At 61.5% G+C, this 21,507-nt stretch overlaps 3 protein-coding genes across 6 annotated transcripts in view; 1 reads left to right on the forward strand and 2 right to left on the reverse strand.

Annotated features, from left to right (window-relative positions):
• The first annotated feature begins 3,438 nt into the window (after positions 1-3,438).
• Positions 3,439-8,918, forward strand: GAS2L1 (growth arrest specific 2 like 1). Its single transcript, XM_081113494.1, has 6 exons — positions 3,439-3,580; positions 4,525-5,182; positions 6,492-6,599; positions 6,692-6,788; positions 6,874-7,045; positions 7,595-8,918. The coding sequence occupies exons 2-6, from the start codon at positions 4,544-4,546 to the stop codon at positions 8,628-8,630; spliced, it is 2,052 nt and encodes a 683-aa protein (XP_080969620.1). The 5' UTR covers positions 3,439-3,580; positions 4,525-4,543; the 3' UTR covers positions 8,631-8,918.
• On the reverse strand, positions 8,908-11,304 carry RASL10A (RAS like family 10 member A). Its single transcript, XM_081113522.1, has 3 exons — positions 10,941-11,304; positions 9,975-10,099; positions 8,908-9,683 (listed from the first exon to the last, which is right to left on the reverse strand). The coding sequence occupies exons 1-3, from the start codon at positions 11,157-11,159 to the stop codon at positions 9,416-9,418; spliced, it is 612 nt and encodes a 203-aa protein (XP_080969648.1). The 5' UTR covers positions 11,160-11,304; the 3' UTR covers positions 8,908-9,415.
• Positions 11,305-17,526: 6,222 nt separating this feature from the next.
• Positions 17,527-21,507, reverse strand: part of AP1B1 (adaptor related protein complex 1 subunit beta 1) — a 55,359-nt gene continuing 51,378 nt past the window's right edge. For 3 of the 4 annotated variants that reach the window (XM_081113801.1, XM_081113802.1, XM_081113800.1), the window contains exons 19-22: positions 21,250-21,334; positions 20,478-20,564; positions 20,221-20,381; positions 17,527-18,713 (exon numbers count right to left, since the gene is read on the reverse strand). In XM_081113801.1, coding sequence (XP_080969927.1) covers positions 18,639-18,713; positions 20,221-20,381; positions 20,478-20,564; positions 21,250-21,334 — 408 coding nt within the window. In that variant the 3' untranslated portion in view covers positions 17,527-18,638. The remainder of the gene's footprint in view (positions 18,714-20,220; positions 20,382-20,477; positions 20,565-21,249; positions 21,335-21,507) is intronic. The other variant, XM_081113803.1, reaches the window with a different exon arrangement.

Here is a 21,507-nt window from a genome sequence, read left to right on the forward strand (position 1 = left end):
AACATGAAAAAAATGCTCCAAGTACCCGATGGTCAGAGAGATGCCGAACACACCAATAAGGTATCTATCACCCCACACCTGTCAGAACGGCTGCCATCAACAAATCAACAAACCACAGGAGTTGGCGAGGATGCAGAGAAAAGGGAGCCCCGTGCACTGCCGGTGGGAAAGCAGACTGTGCAGCCACTGTGGAGAACAGTATGGAGTTTCCTCAAAAGATTCAACATGGAACTGCCATTTGACCCAGTGATCCCACTTCTAGGACTATATCCTAAGAAACCCGAAACACCAATCAGAAAGAACTTATGCACTCCCATGTCCATAGTAACATAATTTACCATAGCTAAGCTCTGGAAACAGCCCAAGTGCCCACCAGCAGATGAATAGATAAAAAAAGCTGTGGTACATTTACACCATGGAGTACTATGCAGCAGTAAAAAGAAGGATCTCTTACCCTTGGAGACAACATGGAGGGACCTGGAGAGCATTATATTAAGTGAAACAAGCCAGTCAGAGAAAGATAAGTATCGCATGATCTCACTCATACATGGAATCTAATGAACAACATAAACTGATGAGCAAAATAGATCCAGAGACAGAAACATAGACCAGACTGCGGAACCTCAGAGGGAAGGCGGAGGGTGGGTGGGTGGGAAGAGATCAACCAAAGAACTTGTATGCATATATATAAGCATAGCCCATGGACATGAACAATAGGGTGGTGAAGGCCTGGAGTGGGGGCGGGCTACAAGGGGACAATGGAGGGAGGAGGGGGACATATGTAATACTTTCAACAATAAAGATTTAAATATCTTAAAAAATATATAGTAAATGGTTTGTACTTCTCCTCCCCAACCAGAGGGTAAATAGCTTAACTCACCCTGCTCAGGGAGACAGCAGAAATCCAATTGGTGCCAAGGACAGATGAAGTTACGAGAATAAATCTCATTTTGGTGCATCAGCATCATGCTGATGAATATTCTATTGATCTTCCCCCTAAGATCTCCCCTAGCCGTCCAGCCTTTTAAACAGCTCAAGACGAAGGACCCAGTGCATCTCCCCTTCCCAGGAGCCTGCCCAAGCTCCCCCCCCCGCCCCACCTTCCTGCCTGCATTGGAGCCACAGCATCTCCGAAACTCCAAGGGACTCCACGAGGCTGGCGAGGCTGGCGACCAGGGCAGCAGCAGTTCCTCCCAGACAAACCCCCGACCCTGTCCCCTCCCTCTTCTCTGACTTCCTAGTGAGCTGAAGCAGCCCAGCCGGGCTCTTCTTGTTTCAGGGTCCCCAGCTTTAATAAACGTCCTCTAAACGCCATCTGGACTCATGTTGTGAAATCTTTCCTGCACGAAGTAAGGCACCCACACCCTCCCGGCCGGCGCTGGGCAGCCCCCCTTCTCGTACGCAGGTCCCCTTTCCCGTAACGGCGGGTGGAGGGGCTGGCGAGCAGGGGCTCCGGGGTTTCCTGGTTTTGCTGCTCACGGAGAGCAGGAGGCAGCTCAGGGAAGCCGGGGTCCCACAGCCAGGGCAGGACAGTCATCACGGGTGGACCCACATCTGGGTCCCGCACATCCCTTGCCCCCTCTGGGCCTGTTTCCTTAAATTATAAAACGAGAACACATACAAACAGATCTCCTAGGATTATGCTGAGGATTAAATTACTTAGTGTCCACACCCTGATCTCTCCCGACACCCGTGTTCCCGGCCCGCCTCCAGCAGCCTCTCTCCCCCAGGTACCAGCAGCCCCAACCCTGTCCTCGCATTCTTACTCCACATTCTGTCAGCTCTCCGCTCTCCCCGCAAAACACAGCCAGAACCCAGCCCGGCCCTGGGGCTCCCGCAGCCACAGGGAACCTGTTAAGACCAGTCAGGTCCCACCCCTCTGCTCTAAACCCCTCCAAAGAGGCGTGGCCCACAGTCCACTTGATCTGCTTCCAATTTCTCTATCTTCATGCCTCCCTCCATCTCCCTTCACTCCAGCCTCACAGGCCTCTTCCCCCTTTTCCTGGAACCCAGCAGCCACATGCCCACCTCGGGGCCTCCGTCCAGATATCACAAAGCTCCCGTCCTCACCTCTGCTGATCACTGATTTAAAATTGCAGACCCATCCCACCCCCCATGCACTCTGGGCTCCTCCCCTTCACCTGGCTCCCCGTCTCTCCTCCCCAGCAGCTGCCTCCAAGCCCCAGAACTAGCTCTGTTTCGTTGCCTGCTTTTTGCTCCAGTGCTCAGAGACTCAGCACACAGTAGGTGACACATGAGCGTTCGCCATTACTATTTCTCACTCTGTGGTGGGGGGAGGGCACTGGAGGAAAGGGTAGACCCGCATGGGGGTGAGAGCCCACTTTTTGCAAGGTCATGAGGACTTGGTGAGATGATGCATGTGAGCAGCCTGGCACCAGGAAGTCTGGCACACAGTAGGCACTCAGAAAAATGCCCCTGATCCTAGAGTGAGGGTATTCCCCTAATAGTCCTGTTCAAACCCCCAGCTCCATCTGCTCTCCTGACTGAGCTCTGGTTTGGGCATAAAAGTGTCCCTCATAGAGGTGACTTCGGGTCAAGGGCACAGAGCTGGTCTGGCACACAGTAGGCGCTTTGGTCTGGCTATTGTTGACAGTGCTCCCCCCACCCCCCCTCCAAGCTGACCTAGTCTGGCCAGCAAGGCTGCTCCCAGCCAGGCCTGGTGTCCCCGCCCAGCCGGCGGCAGCAGGAGGCAGGACCTCCCAGGATCCCAGCCAGGCCCCTCCTCTGCAGTTTGAAAAGAGACAGAGGGAGGGGGGAGTCGGGGGGAGGGGGGGGCTGGCTAACGCTCCCCGCTGGGCTGCCCAGGCTGCCCAGACCCTCCTCTCCCCTCGGAACCTCCTGACCCAGGCGAGCAGAAGTGCTCCGGGGCCGGGCCGGGGCAGGAGTCCCGGGGTCAGATCCGCCGGCCGCAGCCCCCGACCCGCTGCGCGTCCGTGTCCCAATCCAAGAAATGGGCTCCCCGAAACGCGGGCTTAAAAACGAACATTCAATGTGGCTCAGGACGCTGCCTGGCCACCGCGGGGGCCGCCCTCCCACTCCCCGAGGCTGGCTCTGCCAACGGAGAGCTCGAACCCGAGCGGGTGGCTGCTTATCTGGCCCAGGGAGGCCCATTCCAGCCGGAGGTGACTTGGCAGTGCCCGGCTCTATCGCTTCCGGAGTGCATCTCAGGGACAGGCCCTGCGGCCTTCTCCGGGGGGACCCCTAAAGGGGGGGTGCCGAACCCGCCCCGGGAGACCAGGCGGGGGGCGGGGCTGTGGGACTGGCCTGGCTGAGGACGGGCCCTCGGGGTGGAGGATGGCCGGCCCCGGTCAGGAGACTCCAGCTCCTCCTCCAGCCCGCCCCGCCCGCCGGGACGGGACTGCGCGGCTCCTTTAAGAGCGCGGCCCCACCCGCCCCCTCCGGCCGGATCCGAATTCCAGGGAGGCGGGGCGAGAGGCTCCGCGGCGGCAGCGGACCGGACCGGACCGATCGCGGGGCTCGGGCGGCGCCTCTCTGCGGTGGCGCGGCCCGGCTCCGGCCCCGCCGGGGCGATGCTCCCCGAGGCCGCGGGATGAGCCAGGTGAGCGCGGGGACCCCCGGCCACCCCTGCCCCGCGGGCGCGCGCTGGTGGGGCCCGGGCGGCGGCAGCCTGGCTCCCCGGGGCTGTGTGACCTTGGGCAGCCCCGCACCCTCTCTGGGCCGGAGCCGGGAAGGACAGATCGGGCGGCCGGAGGCCATTCGGAGCCCCGGCCGGAGGCACCGGAGGCACCGGAGGCACCGGCCTGGGCGCTGGGGAGGCTCCCGGGAGGCGGGGCCTGGCTGCCCGGTCAGGCTTGGGACCAGCAACGCGGGGCCCCGCGCCTGGGCCCGGCTGGGTCTCCACCGTCCCGCTCACGGGTCTGCAACCTTGAGGGCCTTCCCGCCCTCTCTGCGCCTCGCTTTCCTCATCTGTAAAATGGAGATGCTATCTCAGCCCTGGCGCACGTCAGTGAGGCTCCTTGTTAAGATGACACGGTCCTTGGGGAAGGGGCTGAGGGAGGACCCGACCTTCCCAGAGGAGGGGGTGTCCGGTGGGCAGCTCCCCGAGAAGTGGAGCCAGCCGGCCGAGTCAGGACCTGGGCTCCTCTCCTGCCCGCTGGGCGCTGCGGCCGGTGGGCTTCATCTCTCCAGGGCTCAGCTCTAACCCATCACATGGGGGTACGGATGGGTGCCTCCCTGCCTGGGCGGGAGGACTCAACCAGGTCCCCCCATCCACTCCCCACGCCCCGAAAGCCAAACAGCAAACACTTATGGACCCGATATCATTTGTAAAAATTGCCCCATCAGGTCCGAGGAGGAAGGTGGGGTTACTGTGCCCATTTCACTGATGAGGAAACTGCGGTCCAGAGAAACTGCTCCCGGCTAAGGGTTCAAACGCAGGCGCTGGGCCTGAGACGGCAGGTGGATACAGGTGGTGGGTGGCTTAGGATCCGCTGAGTACTTGCCGCGCCCTCACCGCAGCCCCGTCTGTGTCCCTGCCCACAGTGACCCCGCTGGCCCGGGCATGGCAGACCCAGTGGCGAGCATCGCAGGCTCGGCCGCCAAGAGCGTGAGGCCGTTCCGCTCGAGCGAGGCCTACGTGGAGGCCATGAAGGAAGACTTGGCCGAGTGGCTGAATGCCTTGTACGGCCTGGGTCTGCCCGGCGGGGGTGACGGCTTCCTGATGGGACTGGCCACCGGCACCACTCTGTGCCAGCACGCCAACGCCGTCACCGAGGCCGCCCGCACGCTGGCTGCCGCCCGTCCTGCCCGGGGGGTGGCCTTCCAGGCCCACGGCGTGGCGCCCGGCTCCTTCGTGGCCCGAGACAACGTGGCCACCTTCATCGGCTGGTGCCGGGCGGAGCTGGGGGTGCCCGAGGTGCTCATGTTCGAGACGGAGGACCTGGTGCTGCGCAAGAACGAGAAGAGCGTGGTGCTCTGCCTGCTGGAGGTGGCGCGGCGGGGGGCCCGCCTCGGCCTGCTGGCCCCGCGCCTCGTGCAGTTCGAGCAGGAGATCGAGCAGGAGCTGCGCGCCGCTCCCCCGGCCCCCCACGCCCCGGCCGCTGAGGATGAGGAGGGCACCCCCGACACCACGGCTGCACCAGGGGCTCCCACCCGAGGGCCCCGCATGACGCCCATGGACCTGCGCAACCTGGACGAGCTGGTGAGTCCCGTCCTGCTAGACTCTCACCCTGCGCTGTGCCAGGACCGGACGGCAGAGCCGGTGCCCACAACTGGTCCCGAACTTATGCAGGACAGCCCGTCCCGGGGGAAGGGTGCATGTATTGAGCACTGACTGTCTACCTCGCACCCAGGAGATGAGCAGGCCGACAGAGAGAGAGAGGGCTTGGGGAGGTCACGAGCCCCAGCCGACCTGGGACCTGGGATACAATCGGAGCCCGATTGCACGGGTGCCCGCCTTCCTTCACCTGCTAACCAGGCCCCAGACAGGGCGGGGTGTGCCTTCATCCAGGGGCCACAGGATCTGAGCCCCTCCCGTGTGCCCTCACTCAAGTGCTAGGCAACTGCATCCATGTTGCTCAATGTGAAGTGGGTGCCTCGGGGGGACACTTGGCCCTGGACAAGGTGCCCGGCACACAGCAGGTGCTCAGGGGTGCCTCAGAAGCTCCCAGGGACTCCCCTGGCCCCTCCCACTCCCCAGGGCCCTTCCCACATCATTTATCTGGGAAGCCAAGCCCAGAGCTGCTGCTGGGAGCTGCAGAGTTAGTTCTGCTTGAGCATAGGAGCGGCCAGACCGTGCCCCCAGCTCCCTCTCCCCCCAGGACCTAGGTGTCCCTGACACCCCCGCAGCCAGGCCAAGAGTTTCCTCCTTATCAAGGGCTTGGGGCTGCGATGTGCCAGTTCTGGAGGGTAACAGCCGGATGGCGTGGGCAGAGGCTGCCACCCCACCCTTGTCCTGGGCCAGGGTCACCCGAGGCTCCACCTGCTCATTTCCTCCCACTCTGCTGTGGGCAGGGAGGCAGGCGGGGCCGCCCACATAGCCAGCCTGGCAGCTCAGGGCCTGGAGAGACATGTGCGTAGATGTCTGCTCTCCGTGCGGGTGGCCTGTGCGTGCATGTTGGTGTGTCTGTGGAATCCCTGCCTCAGTGCCGAGTCCTGTAACCCGCCTCCCCCCGGGACCTGGCCTCCCTCTGGGCCTGTCTTCATGTCTGTGAAGTGGGTGAAGGGGGCATGAGGATGGCTCCAGGGCTGCCCCCAGGCTGGGGGGCTTTGGGGATGTGCCTCGCTGGGGTCCCAAGTCCTGGCCTGACCCCAGCCCCGCCATCTGACAGCCAAAGGGGAAGGAGAGCTGGTGAAAGGTCAAGTGCAGAGGCTACACGACGTCTGGGGCCACAGAGTCCAAGCTCCACTTCCCCGGAAGGACCTCCTTCCTCCTGAGCCTGGAGTGACTGGCATCAGGCTCTGGGAGGAGGGGCTCCCCCTGACCCCCAGCCTCTCCTCCCCGGCCTCAGGTGAGGGAGATCCTGGGCCACTGCAGCTGCCCGGACCAGTTCCCCATGATCAAGGTCTCCGAGGGCAAGTACCGCGTCGGAGACTCCAGCCTGCTCATCTTCGTGCGGGTGAGGGTGAGGGGCTGCCTGCAGCAGCCGCCCCAGGGCTGGGCGCCGAGGCCCCGGGACAGGCTGTGACCGGCCCTTGGCGGCTCCCACAGGTGCTGAGGAGCCACGTGATGGTGCGCGTGGGTGGCGGCTGGGACACGCTGGAGCACTACCTGGACAAGCACGACCCTTGCCGCTGTTCCTCCACCGGTTGGTGCCCTCGGCCGGGGCAGGCGGGCAGGGGGTCATCTCTGTGGCTCCACCCCTCACATGCCACCTGTCTGCCCCCCTGCAGCGCACCGCCAGCCCCCGCCGAGGACCCAAACATTCTCCCCGCAGAGGGTGTCACCCACTCCCAGCCCCCGAGCGGGCAGCCCAGCCCCAGGGGGTGAGCGGCGAGGCTCCCGGCCAGAGGTGACGCCCATGAGCTTACGAAGCGCCAAGGAGGGGCCCGAGACCCCACTCAGGTGAGAGGCAGGAGGACATGGAGGTGAGAGGTCCAGAAGGCGGGGATGGGGGGGGAGCGTCAGCCCTGGCCGGGATGATGCAGGAGCCTGTGCTCCCAGTGACTCACACCCTGGGAATAGTTCCCGTGGGTGGGGGCAGGCCTAGCTTCCCGTCTCCATGGCAACCCAACCAAACTAACAACACAGCTGGGGCGGGCCCTGGGGCTGGGTGGCAGCCAGTTCAGCCAACCCTGCTTCCCTCCGGCCTGGCCCAGGAAACAGGAGGGCTGGAGCTTAGGGCCCGGGAGGCCTCGCTTCTTCCGCTGCCTAGGAGTTGGGGGGAGGGGGAGGGGGAGGAGCAGGGGAGCCCTGGCTGCAGGAAGCGGCTGCAGAGCCTCACTTCTCCCTGGAAGTCCCCAGGACAGACACAAACCCCCACCAAACCCCGCGGCACCACAGGTGTCTTCCCCGCCTCCTACCAACCACAGACGTGCTTCCTCCTCTCCCTACCCTTCCTGCTCGCCAGTCCTCTTTCCATGACACCCCGTCTCTCTTGTTCCCCCGCCCCAGGGCCCGGGATCAGCTGCCCCCCCATCCCCGCTCCCGACGCTACTCTGGGGACAGCGACTCTTCAGCCTCCTCCGCCCAGAGCGGCCCCCTTGGTGCCCGAAGTGATGACTCGAGCGCTGGCCCCCGGAGGGAGCGGCCCAGCCGGCGGCTGACCACGGGCACCCCAGCCGCCCCGAGACGACCCCCCGCCCCTCGCAGCCAGTCCCGAGACCAGCTAGATCGGGGGCGGCTCCAGGAGGCCCCACGAGGCCGGAGGGCCCAGCTGTCCACCCCCAGCCCTGCCCGGCGGGCCCGGAGCCAGAGCCGCGAGGAGCAGGCTGTGCTGCTTGTGCGTCGGGACCGAGACGGGCAGCACTCTTGGGTGCCGCGGGGTCGGGCCGGTGGGGGCTCGGGCAGGAGCAGCCCCCACACTCCCCGTGCCCGCAGCCCTGCGGCCCCCCGGCCGCCCCGGGTCTCCAGCCCGAGTCCAGAGCTGGGCGCCACGCCGGCCAGCGTCTTCCGCACCCCCTTGCAGCTTGAACCGCAGCATGAAGAGCAGCTGTTCCGGCGCCTGGAGGAGGAGTTCCTGGCCAACGCCCGAGCCCTTGAGGCTATTGCTGGGGGCACCCCCACTGGACCCGCCCCCGACCCGGCCCGGGCCCCGGACGCTCCAGGGCCTGACTCGGCCTACTGTTCCTCCAGCTCCTCCTCTTCCTCCCTCTGCGTCCTGGGTGGCAAGTGTGGCCAACCAGGGGACTCTGGCCGGGTGGCCAACGGGCTGCCCGGGTGCCGGGGGACAGCCCTGTCCAGCTCTTCCGATGAAGGCAGCCCCTGCCCTGGTGTGGGGGGACAGCCAGATGCATCTGCCAGTCACTTGGCTGGCCCTGAGCCCCCGAGGACCTGGGCACGGGGCCGGATGGACACACAGCCAGACGGGAAACCCTCACGAATTCCCACGCCTCGGGGCCCCCGCCGCCCATCCGAACCCACGGTGCCCGGGGCCTGGCGTGCCCTGCGCTCGGTCAGCCCACGGGTGGAGCCGGATTCCTGGATGTGACGGACCAGCCCAGCTGCCTCCAGGCCCCGTTCCTCCTCATCCTTTTCCTTTGTGGCCTTAACCCCTCTGCATCAGGGAACACCCACCCCCCGCACCCCTCGGGTACCAGACCTCATGGGACCAGACCCCTTACATGGCACAATGGGACCTCTGCTGTACATTCCGATCGGGGGATGAGCATCGCTATTTAATTACTAATGTTATTGAATGCCTTAGAGGAGCCCAGCGAGGACCCTCCTGAGGTCCTGTGGCCCTGCCGAGCCTGACAGTAAAGTTTTGTTCCGGCCACTGGTGTCTGATTCTTGTCTGTTTCATCCTTGGGACCATCACACCCTCATTACACGCTGGGATTCTGGAGTTAACTCCCGGGGCCAAGCCTGGCAACTCCGTTTTCTAGACGTAAAACGACCCTGCCCATCCCAGAAACGCCAGGTGCACTTGCAACGCTTCCCTCTTTATTATCTCCCGGAAGGTGTGGCTTAAACCCAACGAGGCTCCCGGAGCGGCCCGCGAGCTTCCAACCAGATGCACAGTCAAGTTCCTCGGGCTCGTGAACGGCTCAATGATGCCCAGAAGGTACTGATCTTGTCTGATGAGGCTTGGGGCCCGTCTGGGTCCAATTGAAATTCAAAGAAAGGAAACTGGGTGGGAGCTCCCCTCATCCAATCAGGGAGGAGACTGTCCTGTCCAATCCGAAGGAAGCTGGGCCAGCTCCTCCAATCCAGGCCCCTGGTTGGTCCCGTCAAAGGGTCCGGCTCCCCCGGCAGCTTCGCGGTCCGCTTTGGTCACATGAGGCTGCAGTGTGCGGGGTGCAGCGCCCCCTGCAGGCGCAGGGCGGGGTGAGCGGGCCGCGCGCGCACCAGGGTGCAGCGGAGCAGCTCGCGGAAGAGGCGCAGCACGTGCCAGTTGTACTTGGCCGAGCACTCGAGGTAGCCGCAGCGCCAGCCCCTGCGCACCAGGGCGGCCAGGGCGCGCCTAGGCCCAAAGCGCAGCCGCTGCCGGTCCCGCTTGTTGCCGACCACGAGGATGGGCGCCTCGGGGGCGCCTGCCGGCCTGGGGGACCAGGGAGCCATGAGGGCGGCGGTGCCGGGGACCCCACGCCAGAGAATTCCCCCAGTGGGCACGTACACTCAGGAGCACCCTCTCCTGCGGCCAGAAGCCCCCAAGCGAGCACCAGACCCGTGTGCGCCAAAGACCTTCCCATGCAAGGACGCAGGCCCGGCCCAGCAGGCCCGAGACCAGGCCCAGGACAGCGAAAGGGCCGAACCGCTCCCCGGGGGCAAGGCCAGGCCCGCCCGACGGGCAAAAGCGCGCCTCCTTCCCCTCCCCACGCCGTGCCCTCACCTGGTCTCCGCAATTCGCTGCCGCAGGGCCTTCACGTAGTCGAAGCTGTCGGGGCTGCAGATGTCGTAGACCAGCACGAAGGCGTCCGTGTCCTGCAAGCTCCAGTCCTTCGGGCCCGGCCACTCCTGGGGGCGGGAGGCCGGGCCGTTTCCCCCTGGCCTGTGCCCTGACCTTCTGCGGGGGGGTCTGGACACTAAACCCACAGGTCACGCTCACCCTCCTCTGTGAGCCCTGGGCCTGACTGTCCCTGTGGCCAAAGCTGCTTGAAGCTGGTCGGCCACCAGCCCTCCCTCGCCCCCGGTCTCCTCTCCGCCTGCCCTCTGGTCTCTTCCTCGTCCTTCCAGCCTGGACCTCGGTCAGGCGCCTCCCCCCGGCTTGGCCCAATGAGGCTCCGGGGCAGCCGTCTTCCCGCCCCTGAAGCGAACTGCACAGCCCGTGGCCTGGCGTGGGCAGCTGCGAGCGGTTAGGCCTCGAGGACCAACACACGCTCATTCGCACCTGGAATGCTGTTGCCGCTTCCCCGCCCGGTGGGTTCGGCCCTGGTGCCGCCCTCCCGCCCGGAAACCCGGCCTGCTCCTGCGTCTTCCCCTCTCCGAGGACTGAGTCTGTTCTGGACTTTCCACAAATGACTACACGAGTCTTTGCTCAGGTCACAGGCAGGAGGGAGCAGAGAATGGCACCCCCTCCCCGAAAGGGCACCCCTGCGTCTGGCCCCAACTGTCCCTCTGCGGCTCCGTTCAGGGCCCTGAACACAGGACGCTCCACCCGCACTGAGCCAGACCCCTGCTGGCGGCGGCACAGACGGAGGCACTTTGCGCGTCGCCCGGGGCCCCGGCTTGTGCGCCTCAGGCCAGCGAGAAGGTGGGACACACAACACGGGGCACACGTTCATCCTTCAACCCACGGGCACCGTGTGCACCCCCCCCCCCCCCCACACACACACACTGTCATGCCCTCGGCCGCTACCTCGAGGCCTCCGGGTCTCTGACCGGGTCCAGCGCCGTCCCCGTCGCGGATGCTCAGGTCGTAGACGGCGCCGTCGAGCAGCACCGCCGGCCGGTAGAGGCAGGGCCCGTCCGTGGGCTGGTGGCGCTCGGGGTAGTCCCCGAACAGGAACTGGCGGATGATGGCCGTCTTGCCCACGCCCGGGGCGCCCAGCACGGCCACCCGCAGGCTGCCCCCCATGGCCGGCGCGTGCTGCCGCGCCCCGCGCGGGGAGCCTCATGGGCCGGCGCCGCTGTGTGCGCCCCGCGCGCCCTGCCCGGAGCGCCCGGGCCCCTCCGCGCTCCTCGTCGCCCCCGGAGCACCCGGGGCCGGGGCGGCCGGGCGGGAGGACGCAGCGGGCGGCGGGAGGACGGACCGACAGCCCAGCCGGCGGACGGGCGCCGAAGCTCGGGGAGCCCGGACCCACGCGCCGCGCGCAGACCCCGCCTCCGCCCGCAGCGCGACGGGAGCGCCGCCGGGGCGCGGGGCGCGGGGCGCGGGGCGCGGGGCGCGGGGCGCGGGGCGCGGGGCGCGGGGCGCGGGGCGCGGGGCGCGGGGCGCGGGGCGCGGGGCGCGGGGCCGGCTTCCTCGCCGCGAGGGTCCCGCCGCGGAGCGGGGCGCGGGCCGTGCTGCCTCCGGGCGTCCCGCTCCCTGCGTCCTGCTCCCGCTCCGGCACCGGAGTCGCCGCCTCGCCGATGAGGTAACCGCCTGCCCCTCCCGCCTCCCCCGGACGCCTCTCCCGGGAAGGGTCGCGGGAAGGTGACGGGCGCAGGAAGCCCGAGGAGGGACCAGCCCCCCGCGCCCGCGCCGCTCTCGCCGGCCCCACAACCGGAGCCCTTCCCGCCGCGCCCGCCGCTCCGTCCTCGCTCCGCACTTGGAGCCGCTCAGACCGCCGGCCGCGGGGCTCACGCCGCCCGGGTCGGTCCGGCCCCGCCGTGTGACCTTGGGCGAGTCGCGCACCGCGCGGGCCGGCTCCGCATCCATCACCGGAGACCTGCAGGGCCGGCCCTTCACCCAGCGATTACGTCAGCGGCCCCTGCGCCCGCAGCCGCAGCCCGGACTCTGAAGTTGGGGGGCAGTGGTCTGAGGGGCCTCCCACCCTCTGGCCACGGGAGGAGCTCAGCACCTCCCAGTGTCAAATGGCCGTCGTGCAGGGAGGGGCGGACGGAGGGTGCTGAGCCCCGGACACGCCAGGTGCCAGCAGCGGAGCCCCGATCCCGGCCCAAACCCGGTGGAAAGAATCAGAAACCGGCTGACACCGCCTCCGCCCCTGCCAAGGCCGGTTCTGCCTGCGTCTCCACCTGTGGTCCTGCCTCCCTCCTCCCTGGAGCCGGTGAGAATCTCCTTCCCCGCAGGCTGGGGGAGTCTGGGGTGCCAGCTGCCCTCTCCTCTCCTGCCTCCTTCCTGCAGAGGGGGCTCCCCATCCCTGACCAGATGCCCAGGCACCGGGGAAACGCAGACTTTCCTGTCCCTGCGCTGACCGGGGTTCACTCACTGCTTGCGCCCAATGGCCAAAGCTGGAACAATTCAAGCAACAAAATAATGTGGTTTTGGATTGAACAGGAATTATAAAATAAATATTTATGCCTCCAAACAGATATAATCGATTGAATAAAGAAGGATGGGTGCAGAAACACATCTCCTTACGAAAGAATTCCAAATGGTTCTGCAGCACTCCCTGCCCCCGCTCCTTCCCGAGTGTAGGCTGCACTTGGGGACTTGCTCCCAGAGAGCAGACGGGGAGAAAGTCACTTCACAGCACAGAAAGCTGCACCCACCGCCTCAGCAGAGTGACCCGGGCTAAGGGGACAGTGAGCAATCCTGCCGATGCCTGGACCTGTGAGGTGCTAGGAGGCGAAGGCCACCACTGTGACCTTAAAAACTCCTAATACCAGTCTCACCCTGAGAAAAACATCAGACAAACCCAATGGAGGGACAGAGAGTCTACAAGATACCTGACCAGTACTCCTTGAAGTTACTAAGGATGAAAGGGTCCCAGGTTCGATTCCCGGTCAAAGGCACGTGCCTGGGGTAGGAGGTTCAATCCTGGCCCCTGTCGAGGCGTGTGTGGGAGATACCAATTGATGTGTGTCACTCTCATATCGATGTTTTTCTTTCCCTCCCTCCCTCCATCTCTTTCACTCTCTCTAAAAATCAATGGGAAAAATATCCTTGGGTGAGGATTAACCGAAAATAAAAAAATTAAAATGCAGTGGCCCATGAATAGACAGATTTGCTGGTACATAGCAGAAGCCACAAAAGCGTATATATATATACTGAAGTGTAGTATATGAGAAAATGGCATTTCAGATCTGTGGGATAAGATGAATTATTCAGTAAATGGTGTGAAGACAACTGGGTAACCATCTGGGGAAAGAGGAAGTTGGATCCCTAACATAAAGCCCAGATGGAATCGGATCAAAATGCAAAAACCAAGATCAGGTAAGTATAGAAAGAAGAAATTAAAAGATTATATAAGAAATAATTTCAGCCCTAACTGGTTTGGCTCAGTGGATAGAGCGTCGGCCTGCGGACGGAAAGGTCCCAGGTTCGATTCCGGTCAAGGGCATGTACCTTGGTTGCGGGCACATCCCCAGTAGGGAGTGTGCAGGAGGCAGCTGATCGATGTTTCTCTCTCATCGATATTTCTAACTCTCTATCCCTCTCCTTTCCTCCCTGTGAAAAATCAATAAAATATATATTAAAACAAACAAAAAAAAGAAATAATTTCAGCAAGGAGAAGGAAAAAGCAGTAACAAAATGGGGAGAAATAATGACAAAGCAGGAAGAAAAGGACCAATAATCACACAGAAAAACGGGCACGCCCTGGCAGGTGTGGCTCACTTGGTTGTCATCCCATGCACCAAGAGGTCGCTGGTTCAATTCCCACTCGGCACATGCAGGGGTTGCAGGCTTGATCCCACACAGGGGGTGTGCAGGAGGCAGCCAATCGAAGTTTCTCTCTCATCGATGTTTTCCTCTCTCCCATCGATGTTTTCCTCTCTCCCTCTCCCTTTGTTTCTTAAAAAAAAAAAAATCAGTAAAAACATATCTTTTTTAAAAAATATATATTTTATTGATTTTTTACAGAGAGGAAGGGAGAGGGATAGAGAGTTAGAAACATCCATCAGCTGCCTCCTGCACACTCCCCATTGGGGATGTGCCCGCAACCAAGGTACATGGAATCGAACCTGGGACCCTTAAGTCTGCAGGCTGATGCTCTATCCACTGAGCCAAACTGGTTAGAGCAGTAAAAACATATCTTAAAAAAATATGGTCACAGGTTTGATTCCAGTCAAGGACACATACCTAAGTTGTAGGCTCGATCTGCAGCCCGGGTCAGGGTGATGCGGGAGGCAACCCATCAATGTGATTCTCTCACATAGATGTTTCTCTCTCTGTGTGTCTCTCCCTCACCCTTCCACTCTCTAATAATCAATGGAGAAAAAAATCCTCGGGTGAAGATTAACAAAAGAGAAATGGGCAAAAAATATAAAGATAGCTCATAGGAAAGATATACAAATGGCTCAAAAACATACAAATGAGCCCTGGCCACGCAGCTCAGCTGGTTAGAGTGTGTTCCCAGTACCTCACGGTTGTGGGTTTGATTCCCACTCAGGGCACATACAAGAATCAACCGATGGATACATCAATAAGTGGAACAACAGATCAATGTGTTTCTCTCTTTCTCCCCCTTCTTTCTCTAAAATCAATAACAATGGTAAGAAAATAAAATACGAATAGAGGCATGCTTAAAATACAGATACACTTTTTCACCACCAGTTTGGCACATATCAATACACTGAGTGTGTGAGAACATGGGGCAGGCATCCATTGCTGGCTGGGAGAACGTAAGCTGGAGAGTGTTTAGCAACAGCCATTAAAATTACAAACCTTTGACCCAGCGATTTCCATCGCAGGAACTGACTGCATATGAAAGTGAACATTCTTTGCAGGATCACTTGTACTAGCAACACTACAGACACAACTCAACAGACATCTCGGGGCCCTGGTTCCTGGTGGTACTTCCACTCACTGGAAAGCCATCCACTGTTATAAAAAGGCATTAGGACTCTCTGTGATGGACTGATAATGGAAGTCTCCAAAATATAAGGTGCAGAACGGGTATATTCCATGCTAGCACTTGTGTACAAAAAAGGGGGGGAAACCATATTAGACACCATTGGATCTCCTTGGAAGGTAACATTGATTTCTTTGGGGAAGAAAAATTTTTTTTTTCACTTCTATCCTTTAAGCCATGTGAGTGAATTACCTCTGCAAAACAAGAACTAAAATAGAGAATGTAAAATGCTTACACGCTCTGGCCCAGTCACTCTGGGGCTAGATTCTGCAGCTCCAACAAGGATGTCTGTAGATGTTCAATGCACCGTTGCTGGGACGGCAGCAGATGGAAACAGCCTGAGCGCCTGCCAGCTGGCACTGGCTAACGGCAGCCGTCCACACAGGGAGTACTGAAGTGGGTCCATTTGGACAATTAGGTAAGAAAAGCAGTGCAGGTAGTGTCTGGAGTGTGCTCCCACTTGTTTATAAATAACCCGTGGATCTGCTTTCATACGTGCACAGAATATTCCTGGAAGAAACCCAAAATCTAGCAACGAAGGCTGCCTCTAGGGAAGGAAACTAAGAACGAGGGAAGGGTGGGGGGGAGACCTCAATCCTTTGCGTGGCTGATCTTACCATGGTCCAGAATCACTCCGTCAATAACAAAAACATTTCAATAATAAATAATTATTTAAAAACAACAAAAACAGAAAACCACTAGTTGAAGATTAAAAAATGTAAAATGAGCCCGGCTGGCATGGCTCAGTGACTGAGCATCAACCTATGAACCAGGAGGTCGCAGTTCAATTCCAGGTTGCAGGCTGTTCCCAGTTGCGGGGAGGGGGGGCGTGCAGGAGGCAGCTGATCAATGATTCTCTCTCATCAGTAATGTTTCTATCTCTCTCTCCCTTCCTCTCTGAAATCAATAAAATATATATAAAGTAAAATGAGGTCATGCCACAGGCCTTTGTAACTGGCTGGGAAGGCCCAGGATGCCAAGGCCCCTGGGAGGCGTCAGGCTGAGAGTGGGGAGTGCCAGGGGTGGGGGAGGAGACACGTGATGGGTCCTCACCAAGGGGAGGGAGACCGGAAGCTGAAGGCACCTGCTGGATATTCCTAAGGCACTTTTCCTAGAGCCTGGGTCTCCTGCTGTTTTCCGATGCAGTGATGTGGGGAACTCTGTTTCTCTCTGAGTATATTCAGATAGCTGGGTCCCATCCTGCCAGGCACCGTGTGCGTGGGAGAGGGCAAAATCACGGCAAGGTCCTGCCCACAATTGCCCGAGACCCGGCCACAGCTTGAGTTAGGAAGGCAAATTCAAGATGTCCGGTGACAGTGCAAGGCCCTCTGTCCAACCAGGCCAGCCTCTCCCCGGCTCTCCTCTTCACCCCAGGTGCTCAGTCCTGGGCCTCCTTCCCATCGTCCCCCACTGAGGACAACTACCCTACATTCAACTCTTTGGCGTCGGAGCGGTGCGAACAGAAAGCTCTGAGGTCCCTGATGGCTGAGCCAGCCGTGCACTCACAGGGTGTTGGGGTGGACGTCGGGCCCCCAGTGCGGCAGGAGCAGCAGGCCACCAGCAGGCCGGGTAACAGCCTCTCTCCCCTCCAGGGCTCAAAACCCTGCCCTTGCCCACAGCCCGAGGGGACTCCAGCCCATGTATCCAGGGCCTTCTGAGCCTGGGGACTTTCCGGTGAGGTGGAGCTAGGGTTGTGCAATCACGGGCCTACGCTCTGGGTCCCTAGGACAGCATGACAATACCCAGGGGTCGGAGGTGGGACAGTGGAGGGCCAGGTGTCCCTGCCAATGCCTGGTCCCCAGGCAGCTGGGAAGGCAGCCATGTGTCAGAGGTGGGCAGGGTGCAGGAAGTGGCTGGGGCTGGAAAGGCAAGGGTCCAGCTGCTTCTCCCTCAGAAGCAGGCGAATGCCTACCAGCCACGAGGCCCTGAGAACCCGGAGCAGCTTTGCCGTCGAAGCCCTGCCCAGGGTCTGGCTGCCCTCCCCTGAAAGCTAGGCCAATGCCAGGCCCAGGGCCAATGGAGCATCCCTGGTAGCAGCTGTCAGCTCAGTTCCCACACTCAGCCAGCTGCAGCTGCAAGGTGGGGACAGCGTGCCCAGACAGGCCTGGTGCGCAGCCTGCCCGCCAGAGCCGTCTCCTGCAGCCACTCCCAGGAGCCTCCCTGATGGCAGGGAGCTGAGGGAAACCAAACCATGTCAGCCCTCTTGGCCAACATCAAAAGGCCAGACGGTGTCTGCTCGGGTAGAGTTGAAATCAAGGGTGGGAGAGGTGCCAGGGAGACCACCAGGACCCAGAAGTCAGTGTTTAAGGACAGGATGGAGGGAGACAGTCCTGAGTGCCAGGGAGGAGCTGGGCACAGAGAAACACAGTCCTGAGTGCCAGGGGAGGAGCTGAGCACAGAGCTCAGCACTTAACCCTGAACCCCAGGGGACCCACACCCCGACCGGAAGGGCCTCAGGGAGGACCTGACACACTGGCCAGGGACATGCTTGATGTCATCATTTTTATTCACTTTCTCTTTCTGAAAATAAGAGTAAACATACAATATATCATCTCTATTTATATATATTAGATAAAGTTACTGCAGGGCTCAGAAAATCATCCTCAACCAGCTTTCAATTCTGACATTTGGGGGAAAGGGAAAGAAGTGTCCGTGATTGCCAAAAGCAGACTCTTTATTATTAAACAGCGGTAACAGGAAAACCTAATGCTCTGTCAGACACACTGACACTTGGGAGGCCAGGAGGAGGGTAGCAGACATGAAGGAGAAACGCTGGACAGGAGGTGCCCCGCTTACCTGTGTTCCCCATCCCTCAGCCCCCTCTGCTCTGGGAGCCCAGGCGACACTGAGGAATGCACCACAGGCAGTGACGGCCCTCAGGGCAGAGAGGGAGAGGGGGGGGGGGAGGGGTGTGTGCAACTGCCAAGGGAGCAAGGGCCTGGGCAGGGCTCTGGGAGCGTCTGCCTGGTCTCCCCATGCTGGTCAGCTCTTGGGAGGCTGTGGCCCAACAGGCATGACTGCTGGGCCTCGGCTGGATGGACGCAGGGAGAGAGTTTGGGGTGGGGAGGAGGTGCAGGTCATGGGAACCCCTGATTGACAAAGCAGCCCTCCTGATACCAAGGGGACCCTCCACGCACACCAGGACAGCCTGGCAGGTCCTGTCCCACTGGAGTGGGCAGTGGGGGAGGGTTGCTACCACCAACCCTGGAGAGACTGAGGGGCAGGGCGCTTCCTGGGCTGGGAGCCTGAGGAGGGAACTTTGCATTTGCCCTCAGGCATCAGGAAAGGAAGAGAACTCTGGGTCTCCCTGTTCAGCCTCGTGACCGCTCTGGCTCTGTCTCCTTTGGTCTCCTCCTCACTGACCCTAAATGTCAGCAGCAATGGAAGAGGGGTCCTCCAAGCCTGGGAGAAACTGAGATTTCGCTCCAGGAGGGGTGCCACCCTGCCCTGAGGACCCAAGCGGGCCCTGCAGTCAGGACCAGGAAGCCCTGTGGGTGGCCAGGAGCCTTGCCAGGCCTCTGCTGGGAGGAGGGACTGTCACCCCACAGGGGGCTCCTCCATGGGCTGGCAAAAGGCTGGGGTGGGCCCTGGTCGGGGCCTCAGTTCTTGAGGATGGTCTCGTAGGCCTGGTACACGTGCTGGGACACCTCGGGTGCTCGACACTTCAGGGACAGCTGCAGGGGAGAGAAGGCCGCATCACTCTGGGCTCCTCTCCGGGGCTGTCATTTACTAGGCTGGGAGGGAACACGTGGGAGGACAGACAGGGTGGGGGCCAGAGGGAGGTGTGTGTGCACACGTGGCTTGCTGGCAGCAGCGTGGCTGGGCAGCTGTGTGGTGAAGGAGAGGGGGCGGCCGCCGCAGCCAGCCGGGTGTGGACCAAATAGACTTGCAGCCCACACACCTGCTGTCTGTCAGCCACGGGCCCCATGGCAAGCAGCGTGAATCAGCAGCCGGAGGCTGTGAGGGAGGCCCAGCCCCCACCCTGCAGAGCTGCCTGGCTCCCACAGCCATGGGGACTGAGGTCCCTGGGGAGGTATTGGGGGAGGCAGAGAGGGAGCAGGCTTCTGCTCTGGGAGATGGTGGGGGCGCTGGGGGTTCTTCCTGATTTCTTGCACAGAAAGCAGGTACGCCAGAGACTTGGCCTCAGCTCTAACTGCAACAGGAGCTGGAGCACAGGTAGAGGAGCGACAAGTGCCACCACCCCTTCTGCCAGAATTGCTGCTCTGAAGGGTGCAATTAGGGAGGGGGAGGGCAGGTGGCACCAGAAACCAGCAGCAGTGGCCCCAAGGGGCACAGTCTCCTCTAAGGGCTCTGTGCACACTGTGTGCTGGGAAGTGGGGTACCAGCTCCTCAGAGGGGGCCACCTGGTTGGGAAGCAGCGGGGTGTCAGCAGAGGGCAGCTAGCTCTCCTGCCTGCAGCCTGGATGGGGACCAGCAGAGTGCGGAGGCCAGGAGAGCCGGGGGTGCATTGGAGCCAAGCCAGGAGGCGGGGTGTGCACGTGTGGCTGGGGAGGACGGAGGGGAAAGAGGAAGAGAAAAGCAATCCGCTAACCTCCAAGTCCTGCACCACGGGCATCAGCAGGGAAGGTGGACATGCAGCAACCAAACACAGGGAGACGGAAATTACCATCACTGAAGCCACCACTGCAGCCTTCACCCAACCACAGAGCCAAGGCCGCCAGCGGGGCCCGGGGAGCAGTGTCTGGAGGGCCATGCCTGCCAGAGACTTAGGTGCAGGGGAGAAGCAAAGCCCGGTGCTCTCTGGGCCTGGACCAGCAGCCTGGTGTCCAGGACAACCACGCACTACATAGAAGCCATGTCCCGACGGGGTCTGACCCAAAGGCTGGGAAGGACAAGCTGCTCGGAATCACCGTCCTCGCAGGCGGGCCCTCAGGCAGCCACTGTGCCGCCTCACAGGGCCCAACTGTACAGAATCGTCTAGTCCAAATCACCGTCCTGAGACCCAGCTTGGGGTCTTATTTGGGTAACTTGATGGGACTGAGTTGAAAGCTTTCTAAGATCCTTTGGGGACAGAATTCTGATGCCCATTCACACCAGCCTCAAAGGGACTCCAGCCTAGCTGGGCTAGTGTCCTCCATCAGAGCTGCCCCAGGGCCTGGGGGTGGGCAAGAGAGGCTACCCAGGACAGAGGCCCCAGGCTGGCAGGGCGGGAGCGGGGGCCCTCACCATGAAGTTGGGGTTGCCCGGCTGGATGCGCAGCTCCGCCAGCACCCAAATGCCATTGGTCAGCTTCAGGGACTGGTAGAGCATGTCCTGACCCTCCACGTTCCTCTTGGCGACTGTGAAGATGTTGCTACTCTGCAGCCTGCTGCTCACAGCCTCTGGGGGTCAGAAGGCCCCCCAGTCAGTGACGGGGGAGGGATTGGGTGTAGGTGAGGGGCAGTGTGGACAGGTGGGGGGGTGCTCAGGGGTCCTACCCGCATTGAGGGGACAGTCTCTGATCTGGAACTGGGCTTCGTTCTCATTGGGAATGTCCTTCCACGTGGCCAGGAAAATCTGCCGGTCTGGGAGGAAGGGGGAGAGAAGACGGACCTTGGTAACTCATGGCCCTGGGCAGTAACTCTGAGCAGGAAAGGGGTCTGCCTTGAAACAGGACAGGCATCAGCTTTGCACAGCAGCTCCTGCCTCCTGAGCAAACCCTCCGCCCATGCTGCTCCCAAAAGACCCCGGGCTTCCTGCCTCGGGGCCTTAGCTCTCCCCTCAGCACCCACATATGCCTCCTCCCGCTCTGGCCCCGAGCAGCCTGCTCCTTAGTCAGCCTGTGTTACAGGACTTCTGTGGTGACTGAGACATGAGGGGGGCAAAGTGCTCCACGCAGTGCTGAGCTGGAAGTGAGTCCTCTGGGCCCTGGGATGAGTCGCTCAGGGGTTCCAGCCAGGGCAGAGGAGATGGGCATCAGGTGTGAGGCATGGCCTGGGCTCCCTGCCTCGAGGGCCCAGGGGACAACTGTCTAGAGGCCCAAGGCAAGGCGGAAGGGCAGAGCTAGAGAACCGAGGAGTGAGATGGTTCCTGCGCGGCATGCCCCCTGGTGGCCACAATTGGTCTGACAAGACCCTGGCAGCCCCCATGGAAGTGTGCCCCTCAGTGCAGGCTCAGCAGAGAAGCTGGTGACTCACAGGTGCTGCTGTGGGGCAACCCATCCATCTATTCCAGGAGCCCCTGGGCTGACTTCACGACTTCACGACTCACCCATCTTCCCGTCCTCCACAAAGAGGATGTGCAGTGGGTACAAGGTGCTGAAGTAGAAGACATCAATATTGTTCTTCACAGCCACCTAGGAACAGGGGGCCCGAGTTGGTCCCTGAGGCCTGGCCCCCACCTCTGAGGCCCAGGAAGGGCCCACGTCCTGTGCCCCACACCTGATCAGATTCCCTCACAGGCCTTCCCTGGGAGCCATGCCCTTTGTCCCCTCTGCTCAGGCCTCCTGGGCACATGTGTGGCCAAGAG

This window comes from Myotis nattereri, assembly GCF_964212035.1.
Source record: "Myotis nattereri genome assembly, chromosome: 19".
Classification (NCBI taxonomy): Eukaryota; Metazoa; Chordata; class Mammalia; order Chiroptera; family Vespertilionidae; genus Myotis; species Myotis nattereri.